The 17,115-nt window shown below is 39.2% G+C and overlaps 2 protein-coding genes across 2 annotated transcripts; both read right to left on the bottom strand.

The window, feature by feature from the left end:
• Positions 1-248: 248 nt before the first annotated feature.
• Positions 249-3,640, bottom strand: LOC113287740 (QWRF motif-containing protein 3-like). The gene is made up of 6 exons (XM_026536574.1): positions 2,187-3,640; positions 1,940-2,059; positions 1,618-1,734; positions 1,422-1,511; positions 1,183-1,290; positions 249-669 (listed from the first exon to the last, which is right to left on the bottom strand). The coding sequence occupies exons 1-6, from the start codon at positions 3,396-3,398 to the stop codon at positions 616-618; spliced, it is 1,701 nt and encodes a 566-aa protein (XP_026392359.1). The 5' UTR covers positions 3,399-3,640; the 3' UTR covers positions 249-615.
• A 362-nt stretch (positions 3,641-4,002) lies between these two features.
• Positions 4,003-10,678, bottom strand: LOC113287739 (B3 domain-containing transcription repressor VAL1-like). The gene is made up of 12 exons (XM_026536573.1): positions 10,212-10,678; positions 9,514-9,595; positions 9,273-9,371; positions 7,871-8,739; positions 7,530-7,626; positions 7,191-7,365; positions 6,849-6,928; positions 6,338-6,745; positions 6,042-6,091; positions 5,505-5,618; positions 5,316-5,386; positions 4,003-5,170 (listed from the first exon to the last, which is right to left on the bottom strand). The coding sequence occupies exons 1-12, from the start codon at positions 10,346-10,348 to the stop codon at positions 4,413-4,415; spliced, it is 2,940 nt and encodes a 979-aa protein (XP_026392358.1). The 5' UTR covers positions 10,349-10,678; the 3' UTR covers positions 4,003-4,412.
• Positions 10,679-17,115: the final 6,437 nt, after the last annotated feature.

The following is a 17,115-nucleotide window of genomic DNA, read 5'->3' on the forward strand; positions in this document are numbered from 1 at the left end:
AACCAACCATAATAACTACCTCCACATGATAATTTACTAGGACATCATTTTGCTGGATTAGGGATAATCTATTGGACATCAAATAAAATAAAAAAAAATCAAGTCACTGGTCTTATTTGTGGCGTTATGCTATTCTAAGCAACAGGTAAAGTGATTTGAATCGGTACTATTTCCTTCTTTAATTTTTGGTGGTTCATGTGAGTATTCCAGCAGTCATGGCACCATATTTGGGCAATGTTATTTGAGGCGTGTTGTTTCAATGAAGGCGCGCGCTGCGCTAGAATGACCCACTGACTCGTTTTTCGTTTGACGGAATTTTAGACTTGCAACTTCAATTTTTGGATAATCCGAACGCATACCAAGATTGTTAGTCCGTACTATTTATGTAACAACAATAGAGAGCAAAGGCGTACAGTGAATCTACCCTAACTACGACTCTACTGTTATTACTACCTCTTTATTAATGGATGATGTTGTTAGATTTGATGTGCTTGACTTAGATAAACCGAAGTCTAGCTTGAAAGGTTTATTACTGCTTGGTTGTTTGGATTATGATCCATGTGCATGGAAATCCATCTGCTAGCTTGACAACTATTCCTTCTTGTTGCTCCTTGACTATTGCTGCGATTTCATCTGAAGAATGTTGCATTTCAAGCTTCTCTCTTGCATCTGTAATTGAAACAAATACACATTTGAATTGCAAAAATGTGAAACCCAGACAAAATTTATGCACTGTAATAACCAATTTGTTACATTAAGTATGAGTTTTGATATTTTGCGGTCTCAAGAGTCTTTATATGGGCCAGCTGATTTTTACCGCATTTTCATCCACTTTTTTGTTAACCTTTTTGAAGCAGTTTGTTCCTTAACTAGACATTCTTTAATATGAACATATTTAAACAGAGTCTAAATGTGCATACCATGACTTTTTTTGTAGGCTTTATCACCTATTATATTTCCCTATACAAACACATCCTTTTTTAGAGGTATTTTCTTACTTCAGAGACTAGATCAGATCATACAAGTAACTAAGCGCACGTCTTTGATCTTTTGTATATATTTTTGTTCTTTCTCAGTTCCGTGTTGACTTCATAGGGATGTTTCTGTTTGATGCATGCATATAATGCATTTAATGTGAAAACAGAAGAAGCAATGCAGATGGATGGTAGAGAAATCTGTTACCTCTAGGGTTGAAACTGATCCTAATAATTCAAAACATTCTTCTAACAGTAACTTCTCTTTTGACACTGCTTCTGCTAGCTCTGAGAGTAATGACCCTGTCTTCTCAGCCTAGAATAAAAAATCCACAGTATAAAGGTAGGATATGTTAAACATACGACATTGAGAAGCGCAAGAGCTGATATATCGCACACATGCAACATTGAAAATGCAAGAATGGATAACAATCTATTAAGGCCTACCGCAGGAGCAAATTCAAATAACATTGTCTTAATCGATGCTGTAAGATCCGTTGATTGTCTTAAGGCAATTGAAGCCAACTGTGGATCTATCTGTAACATTACGATCACTAACTTGTAAGTACTCGAGTTTTATAATGAAACCATATGGGGAATCTATTAGTTCCAGAACCGTAATATGGAGTAAAAATTGTTATACCTTTGCACCCTCAACAAGAGGAACTCGACAAACAACTGAATGCAAACAATCCTTTGTCTCGGAAATTGCTGAGTGATGCTGCCTTTCCATATCTCCCCAAGCTTCCAATAGCTTAACCTACATAACAATCAGTGTTGTTCCAAATGTCAATCCCGGTGGGGAAAATTCCGACTACCTTAGAGAACCCAAGTTCAACCGAGACAATCAGAACGGCGATTTTGATAGTCCAACACAGACCAAATTGAATTTGTGAAACTACATAGATATAAAACTGCTAGTGTTGTAAATTTACGAAGTCCATTGGAGAACAACAATGTCTGACCTGAGATTTGAGGATGGTGTTTAGTTTGAACTCAAGCCTCTCTTTGTCGAATTGAGTTCGCTTTTGCACTACCGAAGATCGAAGATTTGACAAACTGGTGGATGCATTTAACAGGTTCTTCTGTTATTCACCACATATATACACATAAGAAAGAAGGGATTAGTGTTCAAAATTGTTTCAAACCTTAACTTTAATGAATCTACCTTTTAAGAGTTACATACATTATAGCATATATGCATCTACATACCTCAGCTTGACTCTTTCTTTTAGCACCAACAGTATCAGCTTTAGCATTCATAAATCTCCACTGAATCCATCGATTATGAAGAAGTCTAAGTTGATGAGCATTCTCTCCAATTCCCCCATGCCCTAACGAATTCGAAGTTGACGATGTGGAAGTTTTCTTACTTTTAAACATTTCTAACCCTAAACTAATCAAATTACCAACACCTTTTGATTTTGAAGGACTATTTGGAGGTTTCATATTCCCTGTTAGTTTCGCTTTATTACTGATCTCATTTGCTGGTGAACCTAATGATGATCTACCTGGTGATAAAGCCCATTTCGAAGTGGTTGTCGATCCAGACGCTGTCATCGAATTTACTCTCTTCATCATACCATTCTTTGTCGAATTATCTACCGGCGTTTGAATATGCGAATCCGAAGAACCACGACTAAGTCTACTTTGTGTCGTTGTTATTGACGAATCATTATTCAAATACCTAGAAGATACATCGATTCCCCGTGAATTAGATGTTAAACTTGAGCTAAGATCACTTGATTGCTCAGACTCAGAACTTAAAAGATCCACCAATAAATCCGAAGTTTTCCGATACGACGAAGATCTTCTATTTAAACTCAAAGCGTTTTCATCAACTGATAATCTTCCAGGAGTAACATTAGAAGTAGTAGAAGCTCTGGCTGAATTAGTACCAGTGGTACTCTGTTTTCCTCCTGATGATAGCCTAAGTTTTCCAGCAGCATACCTCAATGATCCGCCAAAAACTGGAAGATGATTTTCTTTCTCAAATCTACTTAATTCAGATGAATAACTTTTCTGTCTATTAAGTAATGGATTAAGATTTTTGGAAGACGGTTTTTGTTTTATGTCAATTTTGGTTCTTTCGATTAATCTTTCATGTCCAAGATGATCTACTAATGTACCTAGATTTTGGGATTTTGCTACTGTTGTTGGTGAAGAAGATGGCCATAATAATCCTTTACTTGATATGATTTCATCGATACAGCTTCGATGTTTTCGTGTATCAGCAAAGGATGATGATGACAATATTGATGTTGACGATGCGTTACTCTTTCTGCGCACTGGTGATGATCCGTTTTCCATTGATGTTGGAGATAGAAATCTTGAACTTACTTCACGAGACTTTGATGATCTTCGCAGTTTAGGAGATGAAGTTCCGATTTCTGGTACTGTTTTATGATCAGTTTGATTCTTCATACTTACTTTTTAACAGATGAGTTTTTTTTTTTTTTTTTGATTTTCCAGAGAGAACAAGAAGGGAAATCGAAGTTTGTTAGGGTTTTAAAAATAGACGGGGATAATTATTGTTGAGAAGAAGTTGGTAACTAATTTATAAAATGGCGGCAAAATTAACTAACTTATTATTACTATGCCGGCTTAAGCTGGCTATGATGTTTTCGTTTATTTGAAGATGAAAGAAGGTTGTATTTACTAGTGTTTTGAACTAAAGACGTGACAAACGGGAGAAGAAGAAGAAACATTCTTTGCAGGCGAAACACTCTCACTAGATTAAAGCATTTACTAGTGGAGATACTGCCATGTGGTAGTGGTGGATGGGATTAGTCTTTGGCTGGCTGAAAGAGTTTATGGTTTATTAAGCAGTTGACCAGGATTGCGTGAAATTAGGTTATTAGTTGAGAGTGACGATATAACGTGGCAGGAGGATATCTCATCTGAATATACGTTTTAATCTCGCGAACAAAGACTTGGCAAATCCGGTGTGCATAACTCAAATTATGAGTATTCGCGACTGCATAAACATAAGCCCCTAAAAGTCCAGTAGTGCATTCACAAGACAAAATTAAAAAATTTATCTTGAATATAATGGGGCAACAAATTTCTGAATTCAGCATATTTTAGGAACTGTATACACATCAGAATACATCCTGTTGACGTGTCATAGTGGAGCGCACCTATTTAATGTTGACCAAAAAAATGTCAGAAATTAAGCCCTCACTGCCTGCTCTCAAGTTGGCATGGACAAATATTTCTGACTGCTGCGTACATATCATCTTCAATCAGAAATCAAGTACACCAAGCCTCAAACTCCTACTCTCTTTTTCTTTAGATTCTCTATGTACAAGGAAAAGCCGGTTGGTTTACGATATCTGTGCGAATGATGCTACTACTGTGAAGGAATATATACAGGGAAACAAAAGCTAAGACAATGGCTCACTGTGAACATGGCAGATTATGTATGTCACAAATTTACTAACCAGTTGTTGATGTGGATACCGGCACCAGAGTCGTCACCGGGTGGTCCTGGTCAGTATCCAAATTGTATCTACCATTTCCATATGAACCATCATTCTCAAGCTTCACGGCTCCTCCTGCATCATTTCCTACACCTTCTTTCTTGTTGACAACCAATTCTATGTAGCCATCAGAACTTGCTAACATTTGTGGCTGCTCCCCATGAGACATGGTCCTCGCTGTGTCTCCTAAATCTGGAACAGTTGAATGCTCATCCTCTCTTTCTGGTTGTATGTTCAAGTCAATTCCACCTTTAAATGGGGATGACGACAATTTATTTCCAATTCCGTTTTCATCACACTCCTTGATCATCTTACGGCTTGAAGCATAGGTTTTGTTTTTCTTACTACTGCTTATTAGTCGATCATCCTCGTTCTCTATATTCTCTTCCTGTTTCTTTCGTGCAGTCTCTGCTTCCTTCTCTAATTGACGCTTCTCACGACGCTCCATTAGGGTTCGGAAACGGCGCCGAACGGTATCGCAAACATTGCATGTGCATGTATCTTTGTGCTTTGGCCCCTTTCCACTTGGGGGCTGGCTGCAGACAATGCACGTGCAACCTGGCTTATGTCGAGGGTGCCTTGTGGTAGTCTGTTGGGTGGAAGCAAAAGCTTCATGATTTTCCTGGGTGACAACGTTTGCAAGAGCACCAAGTCCTTCGGATGCTTCAACGGGATCTGAATCTTTGTTTTTGGCCTTGGCATTTTTCGAACCATCTAATAATAGACAGAAAAATAGTCAAGAATGCTGCTGAACCTTAAGCGATACTGCACCAAAACTAAAATATACCAAGTTCTTAGGTCCAAAACATATGCATCAAACAAAGGATATATATCTCATTATGCTTTAAGTTGTTCATACCATTACTAGTAGATGAGAGTATATCTTCAAGCTGCTCCAGAGTTAATTCCTGAGCTGATGAACAAGAAGACCTAGTAGCATAGATATGTGCACAAATGTCAAGAAAGTCTGTTTTATTGCCTTGGTCATTAGCTGTTCCAAGGGAAAAAGTACGCTATTAATGATATAACTCACTGAAGAGGACTGTACCTTTCGGGATCCCATAAGTTATCTGAGCAGATCCACCTTGAGGGAAGAAGTGCATGTTCAGGAAGTTTACGCCACTTGGAACACCGTTCACACTGAGCCCATTGATTCCTTTCACTGACAAATGAACATGGTATTGGCATTCACATGGAAAACATGTATGCATGGACAAGTCAAACACAACTATGCATTAAAATAAAAAAACAGCTTATTTCAAGTACCAAAAAAAAAATTCAAGAGAAGGAATGATTTTTACTGATACACAAGTAAATCTGAATGATGCCGCAAGTCAAACAATGTAGATGGTTATTGTTTGACCATGGATTTAGGCAGATCTATCCTGTATTTAAAGATGACATTAATCTTCGAATTATATATTATTAACACCGTAAGGTAGCATTCCCGTCATTTAACAAGTTCATAGCCTTGCAGCCTCAGAGAAGAATTAAGCAAATTATTCCAAGGATGCATGTCAGAATAGAACATGATATTGACCCATCAAAAATAATTATTAGCTAGGAGAAAGGAAAAGGTGTCTACCCCACATTATTGGTAATGAAAATTGTAGGCCTCCCAATAATCGGTGCTTCCTGTAACAGAGAATCACGTTAGTCATGCTCAGGAAACTTTTCGTTACAAATATCATGGTACACTAGAGCAACAAAAGGTAGTTATCCATAATCAGTGGACGGCGTGTTCTTTCCAGAAACCAACAAGACAAGTTCTTTCGGTGTTCTGAAAGAACCATGCTGGAGAAAATTGAGTTAAGACATATACTGAACCAGCCGCCAACAAGAACACCTACTCAAGAGAATGGAAATCGATAATAAGCATACCTCATACTCCTCAAACGAGTGCCCTTCAATTACCACAACACTTGGAGCATTGTCACGCCGATGGCGTAACAATCCTTGAGCTTCTTCCCATGTAAGTTTGAGCTCTATTTGATCCTCAGTTTCCATTCTTAAGCGTTTACTTCTTGAACCAAGAGTGCTGCTTTTCCTCTTACTAGGAAGGACAGAAGGCTTAGAACATTGCACATCTTTAGCAATATAACTCGATTTGTCAACCTTAGACCAGTCAATTGTGGGGTCTTCTGAGTTAAACTGGTTGATAGAAGAGTAACTAGTGGATTCCATCCCTCCCATTAATGGAGTTGAAACAACTTCACAAGGTTTAGAATTTCTAATATTGCCTTCTGGACTTTTAAAAATGCCATCTCCAGCTTTACTCGATTGGTTGTCCTATCCATATGGCAACATATATATATATAATATCGAAATCAGTTTTCCCGGTCTCAAGTCTTATAAACACGGTTGGGTTCTATATACAATAGTAATGACAAACCTGGTCACACCCTGGACCATTTGAAGCCTTGCGACATCCCATCACCAACTTTCCCTCCGGATCTATCCGACTGAATGTTACTGAAGAAATACCAGCAAATATGCCCGAGTCAAATATAAAGAAAGAAAAATAAAGTACATTATTCACCAAAGGGCGCAATGAAATAAGAGTGGTAAGAATAAATCCATCAAACATGAAAATTAGGACAAAGCCCTAACATATTCCTCCAATAAACTAAAGGGAATGTTCCTCACCGACCAAAGGGCCACAATTTCGGATTGCAGTTAATAAGAATTATGATTTGATAGATAAATCAAAATAAAAAAATAGTTGATTGGATACCTATATCACCAGCTTGCAGTTGCATTGACTGAATGCAAGGTGTAACCCCTTCTAAAACATACATCCTGCTGTTATTATTGGGCCAGAAACGAAACTGAAATACCCATTCCCTGCCTTGTAAATCTTGAACTTTGAGAGGCAACCCTTCTGGATTAGAAATGGTAGGAAAATAAGCCTGTTCCACAGAAATTCTTATTAAAACAACACTTGCTCAAAAGAAGCATGTAAATGCACATCATCTAAACATGTTCATGCAAATAGACATCTTATATTCGCAGTCAAAAGCACAGCAAAAAAAGGAAGTAACGGAAAAACGTAAACTGACAGAGCAAGTATCACCTCTGCACATTTTTTTGGCAGCACCAGACGCCCTATCCTGCCAGCATCACTAGCACTTAACATTTTCTCAAACAAGGGTGTTATGACAGAATTAGAGCTAACGACTAGTCAAGAATTCAAATGTTTAATAGAGGTAAAGAAATAAGGAGAAAAATGAAAAGAACACTAAAACTTAAGCCAGCAGTTAAAGGAAAATATGTATCTGCAACAGTCTACTGAGTTTCTCTTCTTTTTTCCCCCTTTTTAAACTCTTCATTTAGATGAATTTCAAGTGAACTCTAAGCAAATGTCAAAGTAACATCAAATTAAAACTAAAGGGGAATATGTAATTTAGTGGATACTCTCCAGAAATTTGCCGAAGCTCTTGATCAGTTATCCTGGGAGAATATCTGGGAAGTGACTGATTGCGGCTGCGAACATCCCCTCGAGGCCTTCCATTACGTATTTGAGCCTCAGCAGATAAGTCTATTCCACCCAACTGGTTGGGATAAAACGGTTTGCCTAAAGGTGGAGGGTGTTGTAGGTGTGGCTGATAACTAGAAATCCTATTTGGAACATTTGTCTCATGATGTGAATAAGGTAGAGTCAGACCAATATATGGAGTAGAGCGGTCATCTTTTGCAGGACATGACTGTACAGAGACATTTCCAAATGACTGTGTAAGTGTTTCAAAGGTAATATTTGTTGACGCAGATCTTCTATAACCAGGTTCAGAAATAACTCTGTTTCTCACATCTGCCGCAAAAGTCTCAACGGTAATTCCTGGTGCAGAACTTTTCAAGCCAGGTTCAGCAATCACACCATTTCTTGCATCTGTTGGATCTCTGGTTCCGTTGAGATTGCGTAAAACTTGCTGTCGATCTACATACCCATCTTCCCTATGGAAAGGATTAAATTCCTTGATAGTGTCAAGACTAGCAGTTCCATTTGAAAATCTATCCACCACAGCAAGGTTGAGGCTCGTCGAAGGAGCTTTTTCAGATGGATCTTCATGTTTCTTATTCTCTAAAGAAGTGGAAGAAGAGTTATCCCCTCGAGGATGCACTTCAGACTGAGCACCCGCAGCACTCCACGGAGTAGAAAGCCACCGTCCAGCAACTGGACTTGGTCCGCTAACTGCGCTAGGTCCTGCACCAGAATTCCAGTTCTTCACAGAGAGGTCTTTAAGTCTCTCTGGCATCGATGAGGACGGCCATAGTTGGTTTGAAGCCTGAAAATAAATAAAAGGCATTGAAGTTATTAACTGAATAAATGAGTAAAATTACTAAAGATAGAGGTATAAGCATTTGCAAGAACTTTGGAAAAATAGGCATTTGACTTCTTGGTGAGGATGAATTGGAAAAGATAGTTTGGAAATTCTGAAGGAAAACTTCAAACAAGATAAAGCAAGAAAATAGTAATACAATGTCTCAAATGTCTCTAAATTATATTACTAAAATCAGTAAAAATAACTAGAACATGCCAGTATAACTCTAGTCACTAATTTGGATTACGGACTCGCCTAGGTGAAACTTGTTCCTACGGTACTAAATGATTTGACAAGACATAGTACAAATACCAATACTCACAGTACTGAGACTAAAAACATACCAACGTATAACTTGAGTAAAATCCTCTGTTTCAATCAATCAGCTAAAATTAACACAACCCAATGACCCAGTAATTATTTCCGGTTATGAGAGATCATTTTGACAGCTTAAAGTTTGGTTCTAGATGTGAGGGATTGACCAGTAGTCGACTTACCATCATGATGTTCTTCCTAGCACATCCCATGCAATCAACACCTCCAGCATCCAGTAGTACAAATGCATGTGTAGAAACAATGCATCCACAGTGCACTCGCTGCAAAGAGACATTTCACATTTTAAAACTATGATCGCCAACATTTGGAAAATAAAGAAAGATAATTAATGGCATAGTTTGTTTGACATCTTGATAGTGACAAGCTGAAAAGAGCAAAAATGCCAAAATTCCTCTTAATAACCTTTCCACAAGATTCACAATTCCTCCAACCAGCAGCATTACTGTGAAAAATATCGCAGAACCTCCCTTCTTCGTACGCAGAACTAGAGTCAGACAGATGATAGAACGGAGATTACAATATGCAGAAACACTTGGAAATCAAGATACTGATTAAAACTGCATGAGAAAATACAGAAGGAACAAACCAACTGGAAAGAGATTTTTACAAAAAATTTGTACTTGACCCTCCAAAATCCCACAGCATTAACAAGTCCATTAGAAACAGCAAAGCACACAATTTAACACTGAAACCCAGAATATCCAAGTAATAGGTAGAACCAAAAAAAAAAAAAAAAATCAATAAGTGGCAGAGTGAACCTCAAAATGTCCAACTAATATTAACCCAAATCAGCATTCTTGAAAAATCATAACAATCAAGTAAAGAACTGATTGGAAAAACAGAATAACGAATCTATTCAAGCATTAATCAGTAGATTATCCACAAAACTTAACATTCATTTGGCTATTTTTCTACTGAAGTAAACTGAATCCTCACAAACCCCAAATTTTCCGTTACAACAAACCTAATCAACTAATATAAAAACCCAAAACAAAACATTTACCAATACTTTGAATCCTCACGACACAAATAAAATAAGAAATTAAAAATCTTCGATCTCTCCGTAACAAGAAAAAAATAAAATAAAGAAATTAACTTACGCGCATCGGTCACATAGCTCAGAATAAACGCTGGTTCTGAGACGCCATCCTTTCCGATACCGTTCTGATTTAGTATCTTTACAGTCTGGATTAAAACAGATCTTTGTAGATGAAGAAGATGAATTAGTAGACATCATCTTCCGAAGAAAACCCTAGAAAAATTCTACAGAAGAACGGTTCCTTGATCCGTAATAATCATTACGTAGCGGAATAGAGAAGAAAAGGAAAACAAAGTACAAAAGGGGTTTTCTTAAGGAATAAGGGTTTTAGTTTTAGTTCTAAGTTCTAACGAGAGAAATAGAGAGAAGGAGAGAATGAAAAGGAAAAAGATTATTTATGTATGCTTTTTCACAACAAAAAAAACACAATGAAGCGTGCCTTAAGTTTTGGCGTCGTAGTAGTCTCTCTCTCACTAGACGAAAAGACTCCGCGAGAGAAAGGAAAACAAGATTGCTCTCTTCTCTTCTCTTCTCTTCTCGTTCTCCGTCACGTCGTCATCCGTAATTAAATAATAAAAGTTCCATTTTTGTGATCGGAGTTTTTTAGTAAGATTTCTAGACTTGAGACCTATGTAGTAGTGTCATCCGTCTGCATCATTGGTTTCAGACCGTTGGATTTGATCAGAGAAGGTTATACGCCTGGGCTGAGAGTTGTGTCTTATCTGGTTTTATTCTTTTTCTTGTTAATTTACTATACCAAATAAATTTTTATTATTATTAATAATGATCAATGCATGGCCCGCTTACGTCATGTAAGCACGTTACCCCCCATTCTTAGGACTTAGGTACGAATTGATTCTCTCTCGTCAGTCATCACCATTTAACGGATGGATGGATATGTGTTAACGTACCTGCCAATTTCACAAACAATCATATCAACTAATAAATCAACTACTTTTCTCTGTGAGTCCATTTGTTAACGGAATGTGTGTACTGATGACTTGAGAAACACGAAGCAAACGCAGATTTTGAGATAATACATGCTGCAAAACCAAATTCAACTTAATGATTCAGAAGAGCCCTGGCGGCTATAGCATATATAGTCATGAGGAAACGGTGGACTTTTTAGATTACAAAAAAACCTAAGCAGCTAATCTGTGTTAATGTTGATGTGGACGCCCTGGCGGCTGTAGCATATATAGCCATGAGGAAACGGTGGCCTTTAGATTCATGTGTAATTGCAAACTACAGTACAATTCCAGTCGGCAATCAACGTCCAACTCCAAACAGTAAATCATTTAGTTTTATTAAAATAAAATTATAACCACGTAATTTCATTACCCAGATAGTTTTCTTATCAACCCCTCTGTAGTTAAGAATTTCATGGTCGGAACGGGTTGTTCAATTGCTTCTAAACATCGTCATCAAGGATGTATACAAATATTAGAACTCTCATTTCAAAAGGTCTATACAAACATAAGAATAATCATTTCAAAAGGTCAAACAATTGAGTTAGTATTCTTAATCCCAATAACGTTAATTGGTTTAGAATGTCGTGACTATGTGCAGATTACTATTCTTAATTCCAATACGCAAACATGTAGTAATTCAGTTATTATACTATATGCTAACATAACTTTGCACGCAAGGAAACTTGACGAGAATATTGAAAAGGCATGCAAAAGGGACCGAAACCAACATATACGTATATCAATTGGCCACCTATTGATCTACTTCCCATATTGACATTGATATAAAGTAACAAAAATTATATTGGTATTATGACAAGGAAAACAACATGGATAACGAAAGAAGAAGCATACATTTCTGAGGGACATTGGAGGCCAGATGCAAAGGGTAAGTTGAGGAGAAAAAACTTTCGACAGCTTCCTACTAAAGTCAATAGGGAACTAGAGTTGTGGAGACAGATTCTGGAATCGAGGGTCTTTAAACTCCGTAGGACTAAAGTCAATTATATGAAATGCGAATTGAATGATATTAGGTCTGAAGACGGGATTATCTATTTAGACGGTCAATTAGTGCCTGAGAATGACTTTCAATGTTCGGGATCGATGCTCCAAAATAACGGTGGAATCGACGAGATGTTAGCGATAGGATTCGAGCGGAGTGGGTGAAATGGCAACAAGCATCTGGCATCTAGTGTGACAGAAGAGTCCCACAAAAGCTCAAAGGTAAGTTATTTAGGACGGTGATCATACGGTGATATTGTATGTCGTGGAATATTGGACTAGTAAAAGTCAACACATTTGGGAAATACATGCAGCGGAATTGCGTACGACGCGATGGACCTGTGAACACAAGAGACGTGATCGAATTAGGAACGATAATATACGCAATAAACTTGTACACCCGTTGAGGAGAAAGCTTATCAAAATCGTCTGAACAGGTGTTTGTGGGCGAAAACTGTTTGTGCTGGTTTTGGTAAATTTGGGCATGTGGATGAGAAACAAATCTAGACCTTAAATAATGCATTGCACGGGAGTACTTTTGATTCGAGAGATCAATCTGTACAATCCTGACCTAAACCAAGAAATTGACGTTTCAGGCTTGCTTCGGTCACAAAGTGAAGGAGAAGGGTTGGTCTTAGGGAGGGAAGAGAAGAGAGTGTTGAAACCATAATGGTTAATTCTGAAGATGTGGCTTGTTTTATGACTTGTATTAGAAAGTGGAACTGGCTTGCAGAGTGAAAAGCTGTCAGTTCCTGGTGATTTCTGGATACTATGTTGTTGCTGACAAAATCTTGTCCTTTTGTCGAAAAATAAGTGAAGCCTATTTGTACAAGTCATATTTTAACGTACCTTGGTCTCGTAGGAAGTGGAAACGATTGAGTGGTGGAAGAGTAGAATAACGTGTAACCGTCAGACATTATGCTTCCATGATGAAAGAAGTGGATCCGTTTACACCGTTACTTCTCACCATCACTAATTGTCCCGTTTCATGACACTCTCTCGTAACTGGCGTACTGCACGCCGCACGTTGTAAACCGCCAGACCAATACTCTGATGAGTATCCCCCAGTTTGTGACATGTTTGATGTCTCGAGTGTTTTCGTGGAAAACATGTAGCACTTTGCTACGTGTGGCAAACCAAAATCAAGAGACTTGCCGCAGGAAAATAGCATGTGATGTTATTAGGATCGTCTTGGTTGTTCGCCTAAAACTTGCCACAAGTCTGTCAGTTCGGTGGCGAACTTGAATGAATGAGATTGCATCTCATGAGGAAGGGTAGCCGTTGATTGTGGATACCTTATGTTGGCGCTTGATAATGGCACAATGGCGTTTTTGGTGTATGCCAGTGGCACTACGGCATGACTGTCATAGTTCGTGCATGCCAGTGGCACGGTGGTGTAAGTGGCGCCTAGCGTAGCCATGTCCACTAGATTTAAGTGGTTGGTCGCCTAAAACTTGCCACAAGTCTGTCAGTTCGGTGGAGAACTTGGGTGGATAAGATTGAATCTCATGAGGAAGGGTAGCAGTTGATTATGGATACCTTCTGTTGGCGCCTGATAATGGTACAGTGGCGCCTTTAGCGCATGCCAGTGGTACTGCGGCATGGCTGGCATAGTTCGTGCATGTCAGTGGCACGGTGGAATGGCTGGCATAGTTTGTGCATGCCGGCGGCACGATGGTGCAAGTAGCGCCTGGCGTAGCCATGGCCACTAAATTTTGGCACATTGGTGTTAGACTCAAATGTGGTGTGGCAACATCAGTTTCAGCGGCCACATCAATCCCAATGCTCTGTGGAACATTGTTTTGGCTCGATTGGCGAAGCAACTTTGCCTAAATTAGGGTTTGGCATGTCGAAACCCTAATTAGCGCATAAGGCATGCGGCATGTGGCCGTGGATGGCCGGGATGATTGGATCAAATTAAATATAAACCATTTAAGTTGTCCAGCCAAGTTGGATGGATGAGATGATTCACATAAATTTGTGTTAACTCATGAAATTTCGTAATCAGAAAATTCAGATGTGGGACCCTCACTAAAATCGTTGTAGAATTCTCGTACGAACTCGGATTTTGACGGTACGCCCCTCCATTCTGATCAGAAAAGAATTTCCTATCTCCCACGAGGAAATATTTAGGTTTTGAGCTCGTTTAGGAGGTGAAAACAGCCCGACAGTGAAACTCGGGAAGAATTCAGGAGGGATTCTGTCAGTTTTCAGCCATGACCTAGCTCACCTTTTATGATGTATCTTTTAGATCGTTACTCCGATTGATTTGAATTTTTAGTAATGTTATGCTAGACATCCATACGAAACTTTTGGCATGTAGCTCATACTAAAATTGTTTACCAAACGTTCTCAGTTGTTTGTACAATCTTTGGGAAGCCAATTTGGCATGGTGACCACTTGACGCAATTCCACTTATGTTAATATTATGGCAGGTTTAGAGCAACCTGATTGGTCAATAAGAAAGAGGGGGCGAGAAAGCACGAGTGTGGCTACACTTATGGTGCGCGTGGTAGGTTTAGTTCGACCTGATTGGTCGATGGGGAATAGGTCCGACAAGTATGGGGCCAGCCAAAACTCATGGGAGTGTGGCAGGTTTAAAGTGACCTGATTGGTCGACAAAGGAGTAAGGGTCGGTTGGGTAGCATGGGGCGTGGCTAAGTGGCGCCGGCTGGCCTATGGCATGGCCACGCTTCCTCTCATTGTTACTCTTTCACCGCGACTCCTTTATTCTTTGCTTTCTGATTTTTGATAGGACTTTGCACCTACTAATCAATGACGGATCAATTGCTTAGTCTGGGATTGTTTCTTCGTGCACCAGTCTGGATAAATTTCATGTGAACTTATCGAGTTGCTCAATAAATACGCCAGTGGAGAGGTTGAACACTCATCACTTTACATGGCTCCGTTTCTTTGCAGAGTGGCACATTAAATGTGAGGTTTTACGATTTTAACTAAAAACCACCATCAACATTAAGTCCCCTGCTTAGCACGTAACAGTGGCATTTTTGCGGGGTAAGCATGAGATGGTGACGTATGAGGATAAAAATCGAAAGGGAAGAAATTAAGAGATTTCCAGGAAAATTCGACTAACCTTTGGCAGGAGGCATGAGTAGTCTATGATCCTTGTGTTGGCATACTTCTGGCTTGGCCACAGGGTGCTGATGCCATGGAGTGTTGGCGCAGTGATCCTTAACACAAAGACGAGTGTTGAGGTGGTGAAACCGTCAGAACTATGACAACATCAGTGAGTATTGAGGAGTTTTAATGTCTCAACAGTAGGAGGAAAGATGTGTTGAGGCAGTATGCCTGACAACATAGTGGTGAGTGTTGAGGAATTTGAAATCTCAACACTAAGAAAAAGATGTGTTGAGTCAGTTTGCCTGGAAACATAGTGGCGAGTGTTGAGGAAATTTCCACGTCTCAAACTAACGGAAAATATGTGTTGAGGCAGCTTGCCTAGAAACACGGATGTGAGTGTTGAGGAATTTACACGTCTCAACACTAAGAGGAAATATGTGTTGAGGAAGCATGCCTGACAACACAGTAGTGAGTGTTGAGGAATTTACTCGTCTCAACACTAAGAGGAAAGATGTGTTGAGAAAGCATGCCTAGCAACACAGTAGTGAGTGTTGAGGAATTTACACGTCTCAACACTAAGAGGAAGGATGTGTTGAGAAAGCATTCCTAGCAACACAGTAGTGAGTGTTGTGGAGTTTACACGTCTCAACACTAAGAGGAAAGGTGTGTTGTGGCAGCATGCCTGGCAACACAGTAGTGAGTGTTGAGTAAATTACATGTCTCAACACTAAGAGGAAGTATGTGTTGAGGAAGCATGCCTAGTAACACAGTAGTGAGTGTTGAGGAATTTACATGTCTCAACACTAAGAGGAAATGTGTGTTGTGGCAGCATGCCTAGCAACACAGTAATGAGTGTTGAGGAATTTACACTTCTCAACACTAATAAGAAGGATATGTTGAAGAAGCATGCCTAGCAACACAGTAGTGAGTATTGAGTAATTTACACGTCTCAACACTAAGTGGAAAGGTGTGTTATGGCAGCATGCCCGGAAACACAGTAGTGAGTGTTGAGGAATTTACACGTCTCAACACTAAGAAGAAGGATGTGTTGAGGAAGCATGCCTAGCAATACAGTAGTGAGTGTTGAGGAATTTACACGTCTCAACACTAAGAGGAAAGATGTGTTGAGGAAGCATGCCTAGAAACACAGTAGTGAGTGTTGAGGAATTTACACGTCTCAACACTAAGAGGAAAGGTATATTGTGGCAGCATGCCTGGAAATACAATAGTGAGTGTTGGGGAATTTACACGTCTCAACACTAAGAGGAAAGATGTGTTGAGGAAGCATGCCTAGCAACACAGTAGTGAGTGTTGAGGAATTTACATGTCTCAACACTAAGAGGAAGGATGTGTTGAGGAAGCATGCCTAGCAACAGTAGTGAGTGTTGAGGAATTTACACATCTCTACACTAAGAGGAAAGATGTGTTGAGGAAGCATGCCTAGCAAAACAGTAGTGAGTGTTGAGGAGTTTACACGTCTCAACACTAAGAGGAAAGGATGTGTTGAGGAAGCATGCCTAGCAACACGGTAGTGAGTGTTGAGGAGTTTACACGTCTCAACACTAAGAGGAAAGGTGTGTTGTGGCAGCATGCCTGACAATACAGTAGTGAGTGTTGAGGAATTTACACGTCTCAACACTAAGAGGAAGGATGTGTTGAGGAAGCATGCCTAGCAACACAATTGTGAGTGTTGAGGAATTTTCACGTCTCAACACTAAGAGATTTAAAATTTATTTGATATGCCTAATAGATATAAAACATTTAGTTTAAGGATAGTTACTTAGCCTTGTCTCCGCTAGGCATGTCCTTCACGCATGATTGGGCTTTAGGTGTATCAGGCTCTCCCGTGAGTAAGCAACGTGACAAAAGTCCCCATGTGTAATTGTCCTGAGCTTATTTTCTCGTGGAAGATGT

The sequence above is a fragment of the Papaver somniferum genome, chromosome 6 (assembly GCF_003573695.1).
Source record: "Papaver somniferum cultivar HN1 chromosome 6, ASM357369v1, whole genome shotgun sequence".
In the NCBI taxonomy this organism is placed as follows: Eukaryota; Viridiplantae; Streptophyta; class Magnoliopsida; order Ranunculales; family Papaveraceae; genus Papaver; species Papaver somniferum.

Excerpts from the sequence above, each read along its gene's own strand:
- LOC113287740 (XM_026536574.1), bottom strand. The coding sequence starts at position 3,398 with ATGAAGAATCAAACTGATCATAAAACAGTACCAGAAATCGGAACTTCA. Across the intron at positions 1,291-1,421 it reads TATTTGAATTTGCTCCTGCG|GCTGAGAAGACAGGGTCATT; the intron begins GTAGGCCTTAAT and ends TTTTTATTCTAG. Across the intron at positions 670-1,182 it reads GATCAGTTTCAACCCTAGAG|ATGCAAGAGAGAAGCTTGAA; the intron begins GTAACAGATTTC and ends TTTCAATTACAG.
- LOC113287739 (XM_026536573.1), bottom strand. The coding sequence starts at position 10,348 with ATGATGTCTACTAATTCATCTTCTTCATCTACAAAGATCTGTTTTAAT. Across the intron at positions 9,372-9,513 it reads ATTGTGAATCTTGTGGAAAG|CGAGTGCACTGTGGATGCAT; the intron begins GTTATTAAGAGG and ends GTCTCTTTGCAG. Across the intron at positions 5,619-6,041 it reads TTCATTACCAATAATGTGGG|TGAAAGGAATCAATGGGCTC; the intron begins GTAGACACCTTT and ends TTCATTTGTCAG.